General features: G+C 37.5%; 1 protein-coding gene across 1 annotated transcript in view; it reads right to left on the bottom strand.

Annotated features, from left to right (window-relative positions):
• BFSP1 (beaded filament structural protein 1) overlaps positions 1 to 4,257 on the bottom strand; it is a 55,994-nt gene extending 51,737 nt beyond the window's left edge. Inside the window, exon 1 of the mRNA XM_056813858.1 lies at positions 3,739 to 4,257. Coding sequence (XP_056669836.1) covers positions 3,739 to 4,100 — 362 coding nt within the window. The 5' untranslated portion in view covers positions 4,101 to 4,257. The remainder of the gene's footprint in view (positions 1 to 3,738) is intronic.
• Between the last annotated feature and the right edge of the window lie 12,950 nt (positions 4,258 to 17,207).

The raw sequence follows: 17,207 nt of genomic DNA, 5'->3' as shown, positions 1-17,207 counted from the left end.
AACGGAACACAGGCTTTCCTAACTCTTAGGCTGCTCTGTCCACTATATCAAGCTGCCCTGCATTTCATCTTGATTATTGGCCTTTAATAAAAGAAAGTATATTAGTATTTTTGCAAATACACTTGAATTTGATGCTTTTTATTTCATAACAGGACTAGGATTCAGAATACTAGCACTGTGAAAAATCTATAAAGGCTTGAGTTTCCTTACCTACCCCAGGAGGCAGTGGACTGGTTCAGGAGCTCTTAACTACGTTTAGATCAAGGACCCCTTTGTGTCAGGGACCCCCCCCCCACAGGTGAAACTTGTGTACCCCTTCTCAGAACGTTCTTAAATACAGTAAATAAAATGCATAGGATTGCAAAGGAAGCCAATTGGATTGGGATAAGGTTATCAATTCTTTCCAAAGAACATATTTCCCAGTCAATATGGAAATATATTCTATATTACTTCACACATGTACTATTAACTATTATATTGCTTGCTTTCTCAAGGAGTAGAGGAAGGGCAGGAAAGAGGAAGAGAATTTGCAATTACTACTAAGACTGAAGTTAAAGGCTTAAAAAAACTATTGTTTTTCTCAATAATCTCATAAAGGTAGCAAGTTATAGTGAAAAAAAAGCATTGTCATAGGAGCCAGGTTCAAATCCTGCCCTACAATAGTTTGCTACCCATATAAGCTTGGACAAATTTTTTCTTTGTAAAATGAGGAGAGAGGGAGGAATAAGTATTTACATAGTGCCCGCACTATGCCAAGCACTGTTGTTAAGTACTTTTTAAAATATATGATCTCATTTGATTCTAACAGAAACCTTTCAAGGTAGGTACTATTATTATCCCCATTTTATAGTTGAAGAATCTGAGGAAAACACAGGTTAAGTGACCTAGCCAAGGTCACAAAGCTGGTAAGTGTCTGAGGCTGATTTTTCAGTCTAGCCTTCCTGATTCCAGACCCAGCACAGTAACAACTGTGCCACTAGCTGCCTAAAATGAGGGGGTTGAATTAGATGAAGTCTTAGGTACCTCTATCATCTATTATTATCTAGGTGATAATAAGAGCTAACAAGGATCTAGAGCAGGACTTGAATTCAGGTTTTTCTAACTCCAGGTCTAGTGCTCTATCCAATTTATGCCTCCTAAATCTAACTCCTAGGCACTGAAATTAGTATATAAGTGACCCTAGGGTAAGAATGAGGAAAGATAAAAGTAGTATTTTTTAAACCCTTACCTTCTGTCTTAGTATCAAGGGTAAGACAGGAAATTAGCAAGGGCCAGGGAATGGAGGTTAAGTGACTTGCCCAGGGTCACACAGCTAGAAAGTATCTGAGGCTAGATTTGAACACAGGATCTCCTCCTGTCTCTAAGCCTGGTTCTCGATCCACTGTGCTACCTGGCTATCCCCAAAGTGATAGTTTCATTAAATAATCTGAACTCTCACTTCAATACCAGATTGTATTTTGCTAATCTAACCTGAAAAGAAATATGATGTATTGAATAGAGAAACTATCCTTAGAGGGAAGATCTAGGTTCAAATCTTACCTCTGACATACTAGATTATGACCAGGACAAGTCCCTAATTTCTAGAGAACTCATGGAATTAATTCTCTAAAAATAAAAACTGCAGGAGGCAGCTGGGTGTCTCCATAGATTGAGAGCCAGACCCAGAGGTGGAAGATCCTGGGTTCAAATCTGGTCTCAGACACTTCCTAGCTGTGTGACCCTGGGCAAGTCACTTAACTCCCATTGCCCTCTTTCTGTTACCACACTTCTGCCTTGGAACCAATACACAGTATTGATTCTAAGATGTAAGGTAAGGGTTTAATTTAATTTAATTAAAAATTACAGAACCATTCTGAATCTGTATGGATGGAGGAATGGTCTGCCTGGAAGAATCCCCTACATGGATAAAATCATAGTTTTGGACCAAAAAAAAAAATGTGTATATATACATATATAGTCTATGCTGGACCTATAAACCCATAGGTAGAAATTCTTAATACTTTTTCATATATTAAGATTCTGTTTTTTTTTTAGTATATGTGCTGCCGAAGCAAGCACAAGATTCTGTTTTTTAAAGTTCTCTAACCAACTAGACATAGAATAAATTTTAAATTAGTAGGATTCCAGGCCAGCTAGGTAGTACAGTAAACTGAGCACCAGGTCCAGAATCAAGAGGTCCTGGGTTCAAATTTAGCCCCAGATATTTCCTAACTATGTGACACTGGACAAGACAACTAACTCCAATTGCCTACCCCTTGCCACTTTCCTGCCTTAGGATCAATACTGAGACAGTAGGTAAGAGTTGTTTGTTTGTTTGTTTGTTTGTTTGTTTAAACCAAAGCAGAAGAGTGGTAAGGGCTAGGCAATGGGGGTTAAGTGACTTGCCCAGGGTCACACAGCTGGAAAGTGTCTGAGGCCAGTTTTGAACCTAGGACCTCCTGTCTCTAGGTCTGGCTCTCAATCCACTGAACTACCCAGCTGCCCCCTAAGAGGTTTTTTTTTTAGTTAATAGGGTTCACAAATGATGGCTACATACATTTTTGGACTTGGGGCCTCATTTCTTTTCTTTTTTTTTTTAATTAATCTCTACCCCAGAATCTTTGTATGTGCAAGGAAGGAATATTCAAGAGGGGAATGCTGCAGTTGTCATAATTTCTCAATAAATAAATCCTTTTGAAAAACTTAAAAAAAAACCTAATCTCTAGTTTGGACTAGTTATAAACTCACCTGAGGAATGTGAAACCAAATTATATGAATTACATGTGATTGGCATATTATGAAAATGTAATTTCATTTTAAAAGAACCTTTCAACTTTCCCTTCAAATAAGTACAAATTGTTCTACCAAATAATTTGTAAAGAAATGGAAATTCTCAAATAAATCACAAAGACAAGAAAAGAATCAAGTAAAATATAGGGGGAAATGGCTAAAATCAAAACTGGGATTTCCTCAGGTAAGAGTTTATAGCACCTTTATTTTAAGGGACCAAATAAATAATTTGCTTCCTCAATTATTAGATAAAAATTAATGTGGGGTCCAAATTACCCTGATAGCCTTTTTGGACTATGGGACAATTGCACAATTCTCCCTTCCCTTTGAATTCCCTCAGAATATGTCTTGCATTGAAGAATTTTGGGAAAACTACTCTAAAAGCAGAGTCAACTGAAATTTGATCCTTTTGTTGGATCACGTGTGAATCTCTGTCCTTACCACATTTAAAAAAACAACAACCAGAACTGGAAATAAAGGGCATCATGGGAAATGTAACTAATTTCTATCATTTGAGAGACAATAGAGCACGCTAAAGAGAGCTAGAGAAGGAAATGGCAAACCACTTCAGTGTCTTTGCCAAGAAAACCCCAAATGGGGTCAACAGTCAGACGTGACTGAAACAACATCAAAGATTCTTGTTAAAGGTAAGTCTTCTCTCATTAATATTCACAATAAATCTAAACCATTTTAACTCTGGATTTGTTTGGTACAGAGACATGGGTACTCAGTGGTACTTACAAAAAGTCAATGGCTAGAAAACACTCAAAATGTCATTTTTTCCACTAATTTGCAAATCAGTTTCCTGAATAACTTCAGAATTATATTTTTATCCCCTCTGAGGACATCTGACTGTGGCCATGGGTAAGTGGTAGAGTGGACATTCCCCACCCTTGTGGGTGACACATTCCCATAACTCCCACCGCCTGGGGCCATATCTTATTCTGAGTGCATCCCCACAAAGCTTACTTATTTCGGAACTCATCAAGTACCCGTTGGGCATCCTTGTCCTCCCGCTCCAGCTTGGCCCGGTCAATAGCCAGGTCCCTTGCTCGCTGAAGGTTCAGCTCTATTTGCTCAGAAAATGCTTCCTCCAAGCCAGCCAGCTCATCTAGACGCTGGAAGGTCTCTAGCTGCTTGCGGAAGATGGCATTGCGTTGCTCCAGCCCCCTGGCCCAGTTGATATAATTGGCAAAGCGCTCATTGAGTTCCTGTAGATGCTCCAGCCCTTGAGCCTGGCCCAGGCTACTCAGCTCTCTTGAGCCATGCAATTCATCAGCCCGCTCATATTTCTCCTTTCGGGTCTCACGAAGGTAGGTGCTCCTATACATGGCTATTTGGGGTACCTAAGCACCTCCCTTTTCCCGGGCCCCACACCAGGAGCTATGGCTCCTTCTGTCTGCTGTGGGTACCGATACAACGCTTCTGAGTGATGGGGGAGCAAGATGAGGACGCTGTCTAAATGCCTGGCTTGCTGCCTTTGTCCCAAGAGCCTGAATCGCAGCAGCCCTCTAAATAAATATCCATGTGCCCACGTCACTCTTCTCTCCCTTTCCAGAACCAGGTCAGCATTTGGACAGAATTGGTTTTGTTCCTACCTCTGCACCATCCCTGAGCTCATGAAAAATAAAAGAGAGAGAGCTCTGGCTTTTGCAAGCTGGATGGGCAGGCCACGGATCAGGTGCCCTACAGAGGCTCTGAGAATTAAAAGGCTAGATTGAGATCATGGGTCAGTAGCTTTTTGTTCTATATTTGCTTAAGCCCCTTGTTGTTTTCCTGAATAGCAGGATTTTGCTGTGATTGGTTTCATTGTTAGGCTATTGTGAAGGAAATGAGGGCAAGTTGGTATGCACAGAAAGTTAGAGACAAGGAAGTTGAGCTCTCTCAACTCTTATAATGCAATTAGAAAAATATGTTGAACAGTAATGCAGTCATTAATACAGCATAATACTTCTTTTAGACATGTCTCAGGAACTCTGTTGACTGTCAACTTCTCTATGATACTCACTAGTTTTTTTTTTTAATTCACCCTTTTTTTTATAAAGCAAAAATATTCTAGGTAAGCTTAAGCTATAAGAAGATCTGAAATCAATAAAACTTGCTAATTTCTGCCAAACTGCTTTCCAATTTTCCCAGGAGTTTGTGTTAAATAGTGGGTCCCTAATTCAGAAACTGGGTGCTTTCAGTTTATCAGACAATAAGTTATTAGGTTAATTTGTCTTAAAATAATGTGTACCTGAGGGTAACAGGGTGACCCAGTAGATTGAGAGCCAGGCCTAGAGATGGGAGGTCCTGGGTTAGAATTTGACCTCAGACACTTCCTAGCTATGTGACCCTGGGCAAGTCACTTAACCCCCATTCCCTAGCCCCTACCACTCTTCTGCCTTAAAATTAATTGGTTCCAAGACAGAAGGTAAGGGTTTAAAAAAACAATAATTATGTATAATGTGTACCTAATCTGTTCAAATGATTAACCCCTATTTTTCAACCACTTTAAAATACTCTTATGATCACTACTTTGCAGTATAATTTGAAATCTGATAATACTAGGTCCCCTTCTTTCCCAATTTTTTTCTTCTCCATTACTCTCAATTGATGATCAACTCAGTTTATAGTCTCCCTGAAAAGGGTTCTGAGGAAATGTTCCATTACTTTAATGATAAGGATAGTAAGAATCACAATTCTTAGACCTATATAGTTGGACATTCTTGAACCCCTAAAACTACATTACCCAAAATTCCTTTCTGTATTACCTAGAATCCTTTTCCCTTTTCCTGGATCCTCATGTTTCTGTGATTGTATTTAAGTTTGCTGTGACTCCTCCCACACTCTCTTTTACTTCCGACCTGCTGAGTTCAGGTAGTTCTTTTACTTTAGTTATTTTTAATAAAACCTTATGGCATAAAGATGTTAAGAATATGCATTTTATTACAAACTGAAATTGTGTCTAGCCTTTGACAATGAATTTCCTTTTTTTCCTTTTTACAAACATGCTCTAATAAACCTCCAAACAATAAAAAAATGGTACCTACAAACTTCATAAGAACATTTACCAAAAAATTAAACATTTATTTAATAAAACTTTATAAAATATAATACTTAGTTATTGGATATTAATTTTAAAACTCACAGACCAATCTACAAAAATAAGATTGACTTTTCTGGGATTCTTAATATTAAATCCCTGACCAATGGTTATGATGGAAATTTGTGAATAAAAGAAACTGAGTCAAAGAGTTCTATGCACAATCAGTTTATTAGCAAAGGCTAACAATTGCCGATGAAATGGGTGCAAGACCATCTCAGACAGTACAATGATAAACAGAAAGATTTATAGAGAGCATTTTCAGTCAATAAAGAGGAATTGATCAAATGACATAATCTTGAATAGCATGTTTACCAAGTTTTCTGACTGAAAGGAGTTTTACAAATCTTAGGTTATTTCCAAAGTTCAGAGCAAAAGAGGAATTTTAAAATTGGTACAGTTTCTGAGAAGTCTTCTTGCTGATTAGCTGAGATATAGGTTGTTGTTTGTCATTGTTGTTCATCCTTTATTAGCAAAAAGGACCAATGACATCATAGGGTGATATCTTGACTTGTACATGATTTGAGTGAGGCAGAATAGCACAAAGTCATCAGCCTCACTTTCTTTTCCAAAATCATTACAGTTCAGTGGCAAGACAAAAAGTCAGAATGACTGGCAATGGCCCAGGATACAATAGATGGCCTTGGCATCTTCAATGGCTGACCAAACTCTAAGCACTCCATCATGCCTGCTTTGGCTATCTTCATGGCCACTGGAACAAATCATTCTCATCTGCTCATTCTACTAACTATAACTAGGGAAGTTCTTTGGGATAGAAATCTGCCTGAGTTGGAAGGCAGCTAGATGGCTCAGTGGATAGAAAGTGTATAGACCTGGTGATGGGAGGTTTAAATATGACCTCAGACACTTCCTAGCCCTATGATCCTCAGCAAATCACTTAACCCCAATTACCTAACCCTTAACATTATTCTGCCTTGGAACAATACTTAATATATATTTTAAGATAAAAGGTAAAGAGTTTTTTTTTATGGAAATATGTATTGTATGATAGCACTGAAATAAACTATAACAGATTATGTACCATCTCAGGGAAGGAGAGAGAGACTTTGGTTGGCAAAATGTCAGAAAATAATTGTTCAAAATCGTTTCTACATATAATTTAAAAATGATAATAAAAGGAATTTTTAAAAAGAAAGAAAGAAATCTCCCTAAGTCATTGATGGATTTGAGACCTGTTGGTTACCCTCACCCTGATTTAGCCCAATTGCAGAAAGTTTCACCAGGATGTGGCCATTCTACTGTGAACTTTAAAAATTATTCCACCCTACTCAGTACTTTAGGGGAAGAGAACTGTTGTAATCTCCTGATTGAACAATGAAGGTACTTAGTTCTCACCTTATAGTGAAGCTAGAACTTTAAGCTGTCTATTTTTAGGTCTAATGCAAAAAGATGTTAAGTACCTATAAAGGTTAAATTAATCACAAAAAGGTCAAGTAACTAACAAAAGGTGAACTTAACAAAGAAGTATGAAGTAGCTCAAAAGATATAATCTAACCAGAGAAGGGGTGAGAACTAAAGAATGGGCAGTCCTGGAGAAAAATGTCTATCGTGATTGGTAGACGTGAAAATTTAGGGGAGGTGACACAAGAGAAAAGATCTTTAAAAAGAGGATGTAAAGGCCAGAAGGGGATTTTTGAACATATAGTTGAGTTCAGGTGAGGAACTCAGCCTGGAGTAGCTCCCTCAAACAGCTTCCTTGAGACAGTCTCGTGGTGTCTTGGGTAAGACTGACTTCCTTTCCCTTGAGCTCAGGGAGGCCACTTTGGCCAAGGCCTTTAACTCCTGCCTGGCTCATCTTGAGCCAGAGCAGTTTAAATTAACTCTTTCCTCTCTCTCTCTCTCTTCTCCTTAATTCCTTCTCTCTATATTAATTAAAATCACCATAATTTCCAGCTGACTTGGATATTTTATTATTTGAGATTTTCCCTGGCAACCAAATTAATTTAGATTTAAGTCACAACACTAAAATTATCCTTACACTAAATGCTGTGGCTTCTTGGAGTCACAGATGAGAGTTGGGTAAAAGGTGGATGAGTAGCCCTGAAAAAAGCTCAGCAAGCCCTCATGCTAGAGGCGCTAGTCCTCCCTGAACACCCCATGCCCCAAGATATAGGTACTGATTAATAAAAGTTTTATATTAGCAGATTATGGCAGTAGCTGATGGGAATGAAGTTTCCAAGAGGGAACCTTTACAAGAATAAAGAACTATAACAGATTTGCAATACTCAAGATTTGAGCATTTCTGGCCCCAAATGACTATAATTAATGGTGGAATAATTATGATCTATAATCTATTACAAGATTTTTATTAAGAATGAGGAACTTAGCTCATCAACTGCTGAGCTCTGGAAGAGTTCAGTTTTGCAAAAATGTGGAAGTTAGCTAATAGGAAAGTTTAGCTAGAGTTAATGCCCTGTCAGCCTATACAGTGGCACATACAAATTTCTTGATTGTTGTTCAGCTGTTTCAGTCATGTCATGATCTCTGTGATCCCATTTGGAGTTTTCTTGGCAAAGAAACAAGAATGGTCTGCCATTGCCTTCTCCAGTTTATTTTACACATGAGGAAACTGAGACAAACAGCCTTAAGTGATTTGTCCAGAGTCACACAGCTAAGTGTCTGAGGCCAGACTTGAACTCACAAGGATAAGTCTTCCTGACTCTAGGTCTGGCATTCTATCCACTGAGGCACCTAGCTGCCATATACTTCTCTAACTTTTTGTAGTTTATAAAATCAAAAGCACAATGTAATTGATTAAAACAAAGATTTTTAAATTGATCAAAAGTAAATAAGTGATTATAATTTCACACAACCACCAAGTTAGAAAGAAGGAAGGAATGAAGGAAAGAAGGGAGAGAGAGAGAAAGGGAGGGAGGAAGAAATTGAAGAATGTTTCCTTAGCAAAGCAAATAAAGGAGTTGGCAGAGTTGACATTATTGCACATCTTTGAAGATTGGATTTAGCTATTTCCTGATTGTAATAATGAAGATACTTAGTTTAACAAAATTGGGAATGTCTTGGGAACTCTAAATTACTCCACCCTACTTAGACCGTACTTTAGGGGAAGATAAAGTTGTAATCTCCTGATTGAACAATGAAGGTACTTAACTCTTACCTTATAGTGAAGCTAGAACTTTAAGTTAAGTCTATTTTAAGATCTTAATACAAAAAGGTGTTAAGTAACTATAAAGATTAAATTAATCACAAAAAGGTTAAGCAATTCACAAAAGGTGAACTTAACAAAGAAGTGTTAAGTAACTCTAAAGATATAATCTAACCAAAGAAGATGAGAACTAAAAAGAATGGTCATTTAGAGGAGGAGACACAAGAGTGAAAGGTCTATATATTTGGCTCACTTCCTCTCTCCGGCACCTTTCTGGTGGCAGAGAGTTGGCTGGTGGTAGAGTGCTGGGCCTTTCAGCATCTTAGCGTGGCTACAAACTATTGTTCAGTTCGGTGGTGAGTTTCTGGCTGTTTTCCTCTTTTACTTTCCAACTTTATCCTCTTAGAAGCCTCTAATCTACTTCAGAGACCTAGAGGTGGGGATTTTAAACTCCCCCTGGCACAGGCCAGGCAGGAGAAATCCTATATCCTCTTCCCTCCTTCTCCTTAAATTCCTTCCCTCTATATTAATTAAATTACCATAAATTTCCAGATTGACTTGAGTATTTTATTTGAGATTTCCCTTGGCGACCAATTAAATCTAGATTTTAAGTCACAACCCTAAAATTATTTTCACACATCCAAAGGCAACATGATGTATTACATGAGGAATTTGGTCATTTCATATTGCATTGAATGATGATAAGTATTTGAAAAATAATCCCTGTGAAAATACTTGTAGTTATGTATATCCTATGTCCCAGTGATACCACTAATTGGTCTAGATGCCAAAGAGACCAGACATGTAAAAAAAGATTCATATACACAAATATATTACTGTTAACTTTTTTGTAGTGGTAAAGAACTAGAAGCTAACTGGGTGCCCATCATTTGAGGTATGGCTAAACAGATTATCATCTGTGAATGGATTGAAATAGTGTGTTTAGTGTGCTATAAGAAATGGTGAAAAGTATGGTTTTAAAGAAAGTGAGGAAGACTCATATGAACGGATTCATACTGAAGTGAGAAGATCCAGGAGAACAATTCCTAAAATAACAACTATATTCCACAGATAAACAATTTTGAAATTAAGAATACTGATCAACAAAATGGTCAACCAAGATTCCAGAAAATTGATAATTAAGCATACTACTCATCTCCTCATAGACAAATTGTCAATGGTCTCAGGGTGTAGAATGACACATCTTTTTTGGACATGACCAATTAGGAATTTGTTTTGCTTACTTGTATATATTTGTTATAAGGATTTTGATTCTTTTTTGTTTGTTTGTTTTCCCTCAATGAAGGAGTAGGGAAATGGGAAGGAGAAAAAAATTGTATGGGGTATATTAAAAAATAATTGTTTCATAATGAAGAACCAGCTCCTATTCCCTTCCCTGCCCCCCACCCACCCACCCATAGAAACCCTGCAGGCAAGTCATCACATCCTGACATATGCCAGGAGCTGATAATGACCCCAACCCCAGAAGTTCCTGTCACTCTCCCTCCTGACATATGCTAGGAACTGATAACAACCCCAACCCTAGAAGTTCCTGTTAAGTTCCTGTTCACTCCCCTTACCCCAGGAATTCCTGTGCATTCCCCCTACCACAGAAGTTCCCATTTACTCTAGTTTATAAAAGACCTTTAAGCCCCAGAATAAGGGCTCAAGCCATTTTTAGAGTGCCAAGTCCAAGCTACAGTTTGTTTAATAAACTCCCTCTTGCATTTTACATTGTTGGTCATCGTTTCATCCTTGGGATCGATTCGCCGGGCACTTCAGTAAAAGAAAACAATTGTAACTTATACAATAACATCTGTTGCAGAGGATGATGAAGCAGAGAAATTGTAAAGCTTGCCTTCCACATTAAATTAACATATACTTTAATACTTGTTGAGACATAAGACAGTGAGCCATTTGTTCAACAAAGTTAACAAGATGTCCAGCACAAAATTTAGATTGAAGAGTTGTCTCTATCTCTGTGACGTCTCTAGTATCTTTCTCCTTCTTTCCATTAAAGTCATAGTTTTAATTTAGGCCTGAATTATTGTAAAAGTGTCCTAATAAGTTTCCCTACCTCTTCTCTCTGAACTCCAATAAATCTTCCTTATAGCCATGAAAATGATTTTCCTAAAGTGCAGGTCTAAACGTTTCATTCATCTACTACAAACTCTCCTGTTTCACATGTAGAAAGAAACAACCTGGCCCCAATTTATCTGTCCAGGCTTCTTACATAGTATCCCTCTCTTGACCCCAAACTTTACAATCCAGTTAAACTGGAGCTCTTACAATATTTCATATGTGGCACTCCATTTTCTGTCTCTGCCCTTGGCCTTGTACTGGCTGTCTCACATGCTTAGAATGGTCTCCCTGCTCATCTCCATCTCTTAGAATCACAAAAAGGTGATACAGGGCATAAAGTGTTGGAAGTGGAGTCAAGAAAACCTGAATTCAAATCTGGTCTCAGACACTTAGCTGTGTATTAGCTGGGTATCCCTGGGCAAGTCCTTTAATCCCTATTTGTCTCATTTTCCTAAGGTTAATAACAGTACTTAACGCCACCACCACCCCAGGGTTGTTGGAAAGATCAAATGAGATAACATATATAAAGTGCTTTTCAAAACTTAAAACTGCATATACATTCAAAAGAATATAAGTCTCTTGAGGGCAAGGACTATTTCACATTTCTGTTTCTAATCACAGTATTTGGAAGATAATAGTTTTTTACCTAACATTTGATTGACTGACTAATTCCATAAAGATGCTTACAAAAGCAATTACATTGTGCTAAATTGCATCAAGTTCTAGTCCAATGCATAACCTCCTAAATAATACCTATGATCATCCAAAAGAATTTTGCCTCACTATCTGGAGAGAAAAAGATTAAGTAATAATATTCATTGTCCTGTTTGTGATTAAGAAACTGAATAAAAAATAGAGCTGATCTATGAGTACACATATTTTGGACAGACAATATTAATGGAAAAATGAACCAGACCTAGAGATAAACAATAGAAGGAAAATAGATTAGATTATCTTTTAAAGACTATATAGGTGCTGGGAAAACTGGAAGACAGTGTGGGAGAAATTAGGTTTGGATCAACACCTCACACCCTACACCAAGATAAACTCAGAACAGGTGAATGACCTGAACATAAAGAAGGAAACTATAAGTAGGTAAACACAGAATAGTATACATGTCAGACCTGTGGGAAGGGAAAGGCTTTAAAACCAAGCAAGACATAGAAAGAGTCACAAAATGTAAAATAATCAATTTTGATTACATCAAATTAAAAAGGTTTTGTACAAACAAAACCAATGTAACCAAAATTAGAAGGGAAGCAACAAATTGGGAAACAATCTTCATAACAAAAACCTCTGACAAAGGTCTTATTACTCAAATATATAAAGAGCTAAATCAATTGTACAAAAAAAAAAATCAAGCCATTCTCCAATTGGTAAATGGGCAAGGGACATGAATAGGCAGTTTTCAGCCAAAGAAATCAAAACTATTAATGAGCACATGAAAAAGTGTTCTAAATCTCTTATAATCAGAGAAATGCAAATCAAAACAACTCTGAGGTATCACCTCACACCTAGAAGATTGGCTAACATGACAGCAACAGAAAGTAATGAATGTTGGAGGGGATGCGGCAAAGTTAGGACATTAATGCATTGCTGGTGGAGTTGTGAATTGATCCAACCATTCTGGAGGGCAATTTGGAACTATGCCCAAAGGGCGATAAAAGACTGTCTGCCCTTTGATCCAGCCATAGCAATTCTGGGTTTGTACCCCAAAGAGATAATAAGGAAAAAGACTTGTACAAGAATATTCATAGCTGCGCTCTTTGTAGTGGCAAAAAATTGGAAAATGAGGGGAAGCCCTTCAACTGGGGAATGGCTGAACAAATTGTGGTATATGTTGGTGATGGAATACTATTGTGCTAAAAGGAATAATAAAGTGGAGGAATTCCATGGAGATTGGAACAACCTCCAGGAAGTAATGTAGAGTGAAAGGAGCAGAGCCAGGAGAACATTGTACACAGAGACTGATACACTGTGGTACAATCGAACGTAATGGGCTTCTCCATTAGGGGCGGTGTAATGTCCCTGAACAACTTGCAGGGATGAAGGAGAAAAATAAAACAACCACTACCCTCAAGCAGAGGACAAAGGAGGAAAGTATAAACACCAAGGAAAGGCAACAGCTTGACTGCAGGGGTGGAGGGGATATGACTGAGGAGAGACTCTAAATGAACACCCTAATGCAAATACCAACAACATGGAAAAGAGTTTGGACTCTTTTCCATGGAGGACACATGTGATACCCAGAGGAATCATGCATAGCCATTTGGGGGGGGGGGGAGGGAGAAAAAGAAAATGATCTTTGTTTCTAATAAATAATGTTTGAAAATGACCAAATAAAATAATGTATAAAACTGAAAAAAAAAAAGACTATATAGGGCTTTTACATTTTTGTCTCTGAAATAAAGAAGCCTCTTTTCCCAAAGCATTCTTCCCATGATGCTGCATGACTATGAGTCATGAAATACCACAATTTTTGAAGAATCGGATTTGAGGGTCATAGAAAGGGAAGTAAAGAGAAAAGAAAGGAAAGAGGTGGGATTATACATTACAAGGAATTTAACAGAAGCCATGCAAGAATGTCACCATATGAAAGGGGGAGAGGTGCTTTTACCAGGAGAAAAGCTTACGTATATGCATAATGAGAATCATGGCCATGTTAAAGATCTAGCAGACAATTTTTAGCATCTAGAAGATTTAACTTTTAAGTAATCAGTCTGTTTCTTTAAAATACATATGTTCTTTATACACCATAACTGAAATATTGTGGGACGCTCAAATGTAATAGACGTTGCTACTAACAGCCATGCAATGATCCAGAACAATTCTGAGGGACTTATGAGAACGAATGCTATCCACATCAATAGAAAGAACTATGGGAGTAGAAAGCCATAAGAAAACATATGATTTATTATTTGTTTATATGGGTATATAATTAGGTATTTGGGTTGTAAAAGATTACTCTGTTGCCAAAAAAAATGAATATTATAGAAATGGGTTTTGAGTGTATAATCCAGTGAAATTGTTTGTCAACACTGGGAGAGGGGAGGGAAGAGAGGAGGGAGAAAACATGAATCATGTAACATGTGGGAAAAAATAAAAATATCATTTTAAAAAGAGTCATGAAACTAAAATAAATAAATAAAATACATATGCTCAACTGTTACATTATTGAGTGGGGTTTGAGAAACAATTTTTCTTTTGATTTTTGTTTTGTTAGTTTTAAGTATGATTTTTAAATTTGAGCTTATGGAATTATACCTGACATTTGTTTTTGAAGGATCAGTTTGCAATGTCTAACAGCCCTGAAAACATTGCATGCCCCAAAGCTTAGACTGCTAAAACCTGACATTTGTGATTAAATCTTATGGGACTGTAACTGATATTTGAGCCTGATTCTAGATATACTAATAAGGCAGTGCTAATAAGCCACACTGATCATGAATTGCAACAGCCCCTTTGGGGGTGATACATGTCAGTGACAAGGTATGAAAAGCTATCTCAGGGGAGAGAAGAGCCACTGTTTGGCAAAGAGTGAGGTAGGCTTTTTCTCATTCCACCCCCCCAAGTAGGATATCAACTCTTATGGAGAATATTCTCACCTAACTCTGGAGCCAGCTTGTTATTCCTATGACTTTTGTATGAACTAAAAATCAGACTAAGGGACTACATTCCTCTTTGTCATACTTTTGTCCCTCTATTTCTTTGGAATGTCAGCTTTCTTTACTCATGGGAGATGGTGGGTAACTGCAATATTGTTTTACCTGACCTACATGCTTGTAGGATATAAGCTATCTCCACTGGAAAGTAGATAAGTATCAGAGACTGATTTTAATTTTTTTGTATTTGCCTTTTTTCTTATTTTGGGGAAAGATTTCTATATTATTTGGATGACTTATTTAATGCCTTCTTAAATAACTGACCCATGTGAAATTGGAATATGTTACCCTAAAAACTACGATTCCCAGGAGTCCACTCACTTCCTGTCATTATGTGCTGACATAGACAGGAGACAAATGGGGTGGAGTTCTGTGTCTAGGGCTCTTTTCCTTCCTGTTGGCAGCATTGGTGGAGCGGGCATTTTGAGCAGGTAGAAAACTTAGTCATGTTCTATTTTGTTCTATTTTGTCAGATAATAAACTTTTAAAAATCATACTTGAAGTATTGGATATTAATTTAACTCTTACACCATCATGCATCCCATATCAAGTCTATTGTTGTTGTAAAAGATTATATGCCATTTTGGAACATTCTTTTGTGTCACCATCAAGTTATGCATGTGCTTGTACATAGGGTTAAATCCTTAGAAAGATCTCATTCTCCTGAGCAGGATTTTTAAAAACCATTTTAGGAAAAGTTGTTGCCAGTGACCTGGACCAGAAAATCAGATCTTCTGGAGAAAATACTATAGGGACTATCATGATTCTAGATGGACTAAAAATATGGCAGCAAAAGAAGATGTCCCCAGAAATAAGGCACTACACCATGAGACTATGAGTGAGCCTTTGGACATAACAAACTGAACTATAGAGGTTAAGTCATCCATCCCCTTTGGTCTTCCCCATGCGTAGATATTTTATTTTTATTGTAAAACCCTTGGGCCAAAAAAGGGGAATGTCCACTAATGACTCCTTATCAATACATCCATTGATCATTTTTTTAATGTTAAGAAACACCAAAATATATTTAGACCCTGTGAATCTTAAAATTTCTCAGACTTGTGAATTTTAAAATTTCTCAGACTTGTGAATGTTAAAAATTATCAGACTCTACCTTAGAACATTTGGTTAAGACCATTCCCCATTTTAAACAATGAAGGTACTTGATCAGGAATGTGAGAACTCTAACATTACCCCACCCATACTTAGGCATACTTTAGGGGAAGATAAAGTTGTGAACTCCTTACTGAACAATGAAAAAGTACTTAACCCATACTTAAAGTGAAGCAAGAACCCTTAAGCTGGGTCTATTTTTAGATCTAATACAAAGGGGTGCTAAGTACCTATGAAGGTCAAATTAATCACTAAAAGTTCAAGCAAGCTTAGCAAGAGATGTGAGGTTTTAGTCTACTCAGGTGTGAATTACTCAAAAGTTTTAGTCTGCCCAGAGAAGGTGATAACAAGGTGTGAATTAGAATGGTCAGTCCTGTGAAAATGTCTACTGTGATTGGTAGATGTGAAAACTTAGGGGAGGTGACATAGGAGAAAATTCTCTTTAAATGGAGGCCAGAAGGCCTCTGAGTTTTTAATTCAGCCTTGGAAGCTGAAGTGGAGCTTCCTGAGCTATACTGAAGGGTCTCTCTGAACACTAGAGTTTTGCTTGGAAGGATCTTGTGGTGAGTGGATTAAAGACTGACTGATCTTTCTCTTAAGGCTTAAGCCTAGGCTGGCCTAGGCTGGCCTAGGCTGGCCTGGCCCCTTTCCCATTATTTCCTCTTACTCTTTCTCTCTCTCTTTTTTCTTAATTCCTTTATTGTGTTAATTAAAATCTCCATAAAACCCAGCTGACTTGGGTATATTTACTATTTGGGAATTTTCCCATGGCATCCACTATATTTTTTATTTGAAACCATATTTCCACAGTCACGGTTTACAGAAAACACTCTTTTGTCTGTAACAACCCTCAATGAAATGTATAATACCTTTGGGCCCTTATCTATCTTGGTGAGATAATTCTGAAGTACATAGATATTACATATGGAATGATTCACTAGAGAGACATTAGTCTCCCCAATGAATCAGAAGAGGGATTGTAAAATTTTAACACTAGCCTATACCCCTTTTTTTGGAATCCTCAAGGCAATCTTTGAATTTTAAAGAAGATAAAAAAGTTTAATCTTAAGATTGAAGCTACAGGGGCAGCTGGGTAGCTCAGTGGATTGAGAACCAGGCCTAGAGATGGGAGGTCCTAGGTTCAAATCTGGCCTCAGACACTTCCCAGCTGTGTGACCCTGGGCAAGTCACTTGACCCCCATTGCCTAGCCCTTACCACTCTTCTGCCTTGAAGCCAATACACAGTATTGACTCCAAGATGAAAGGTAAGGGTTTAAAAAAAAAAAAAGATTGAAGCTACAATTTGCTTCTCCCCCACTACCTTGATGAATAAAGGTAGAGACAAAAGCTTTTTGTTTATCTGTAAATAAGC

This window comes from Monodelphis domestica, chromosome 1 (genome assembly GCF_027887165.1).
Source record: "Monodelphis domestica isolate mMonDom1 chromosome 1, mMonDom1.pri, whole genome shotgun sequence".
Lineage (NCBI taxonomy): Eukaryota > Metazoa > Chordata > Mammalia > Didelphimorphia > Didelphidae > Monodelphis > Monodelphis domestica.
Note: the sequence above shows the minus strand (reverse complement) of the source record. Positions and strands in the feature narration are given on the sequence as shown.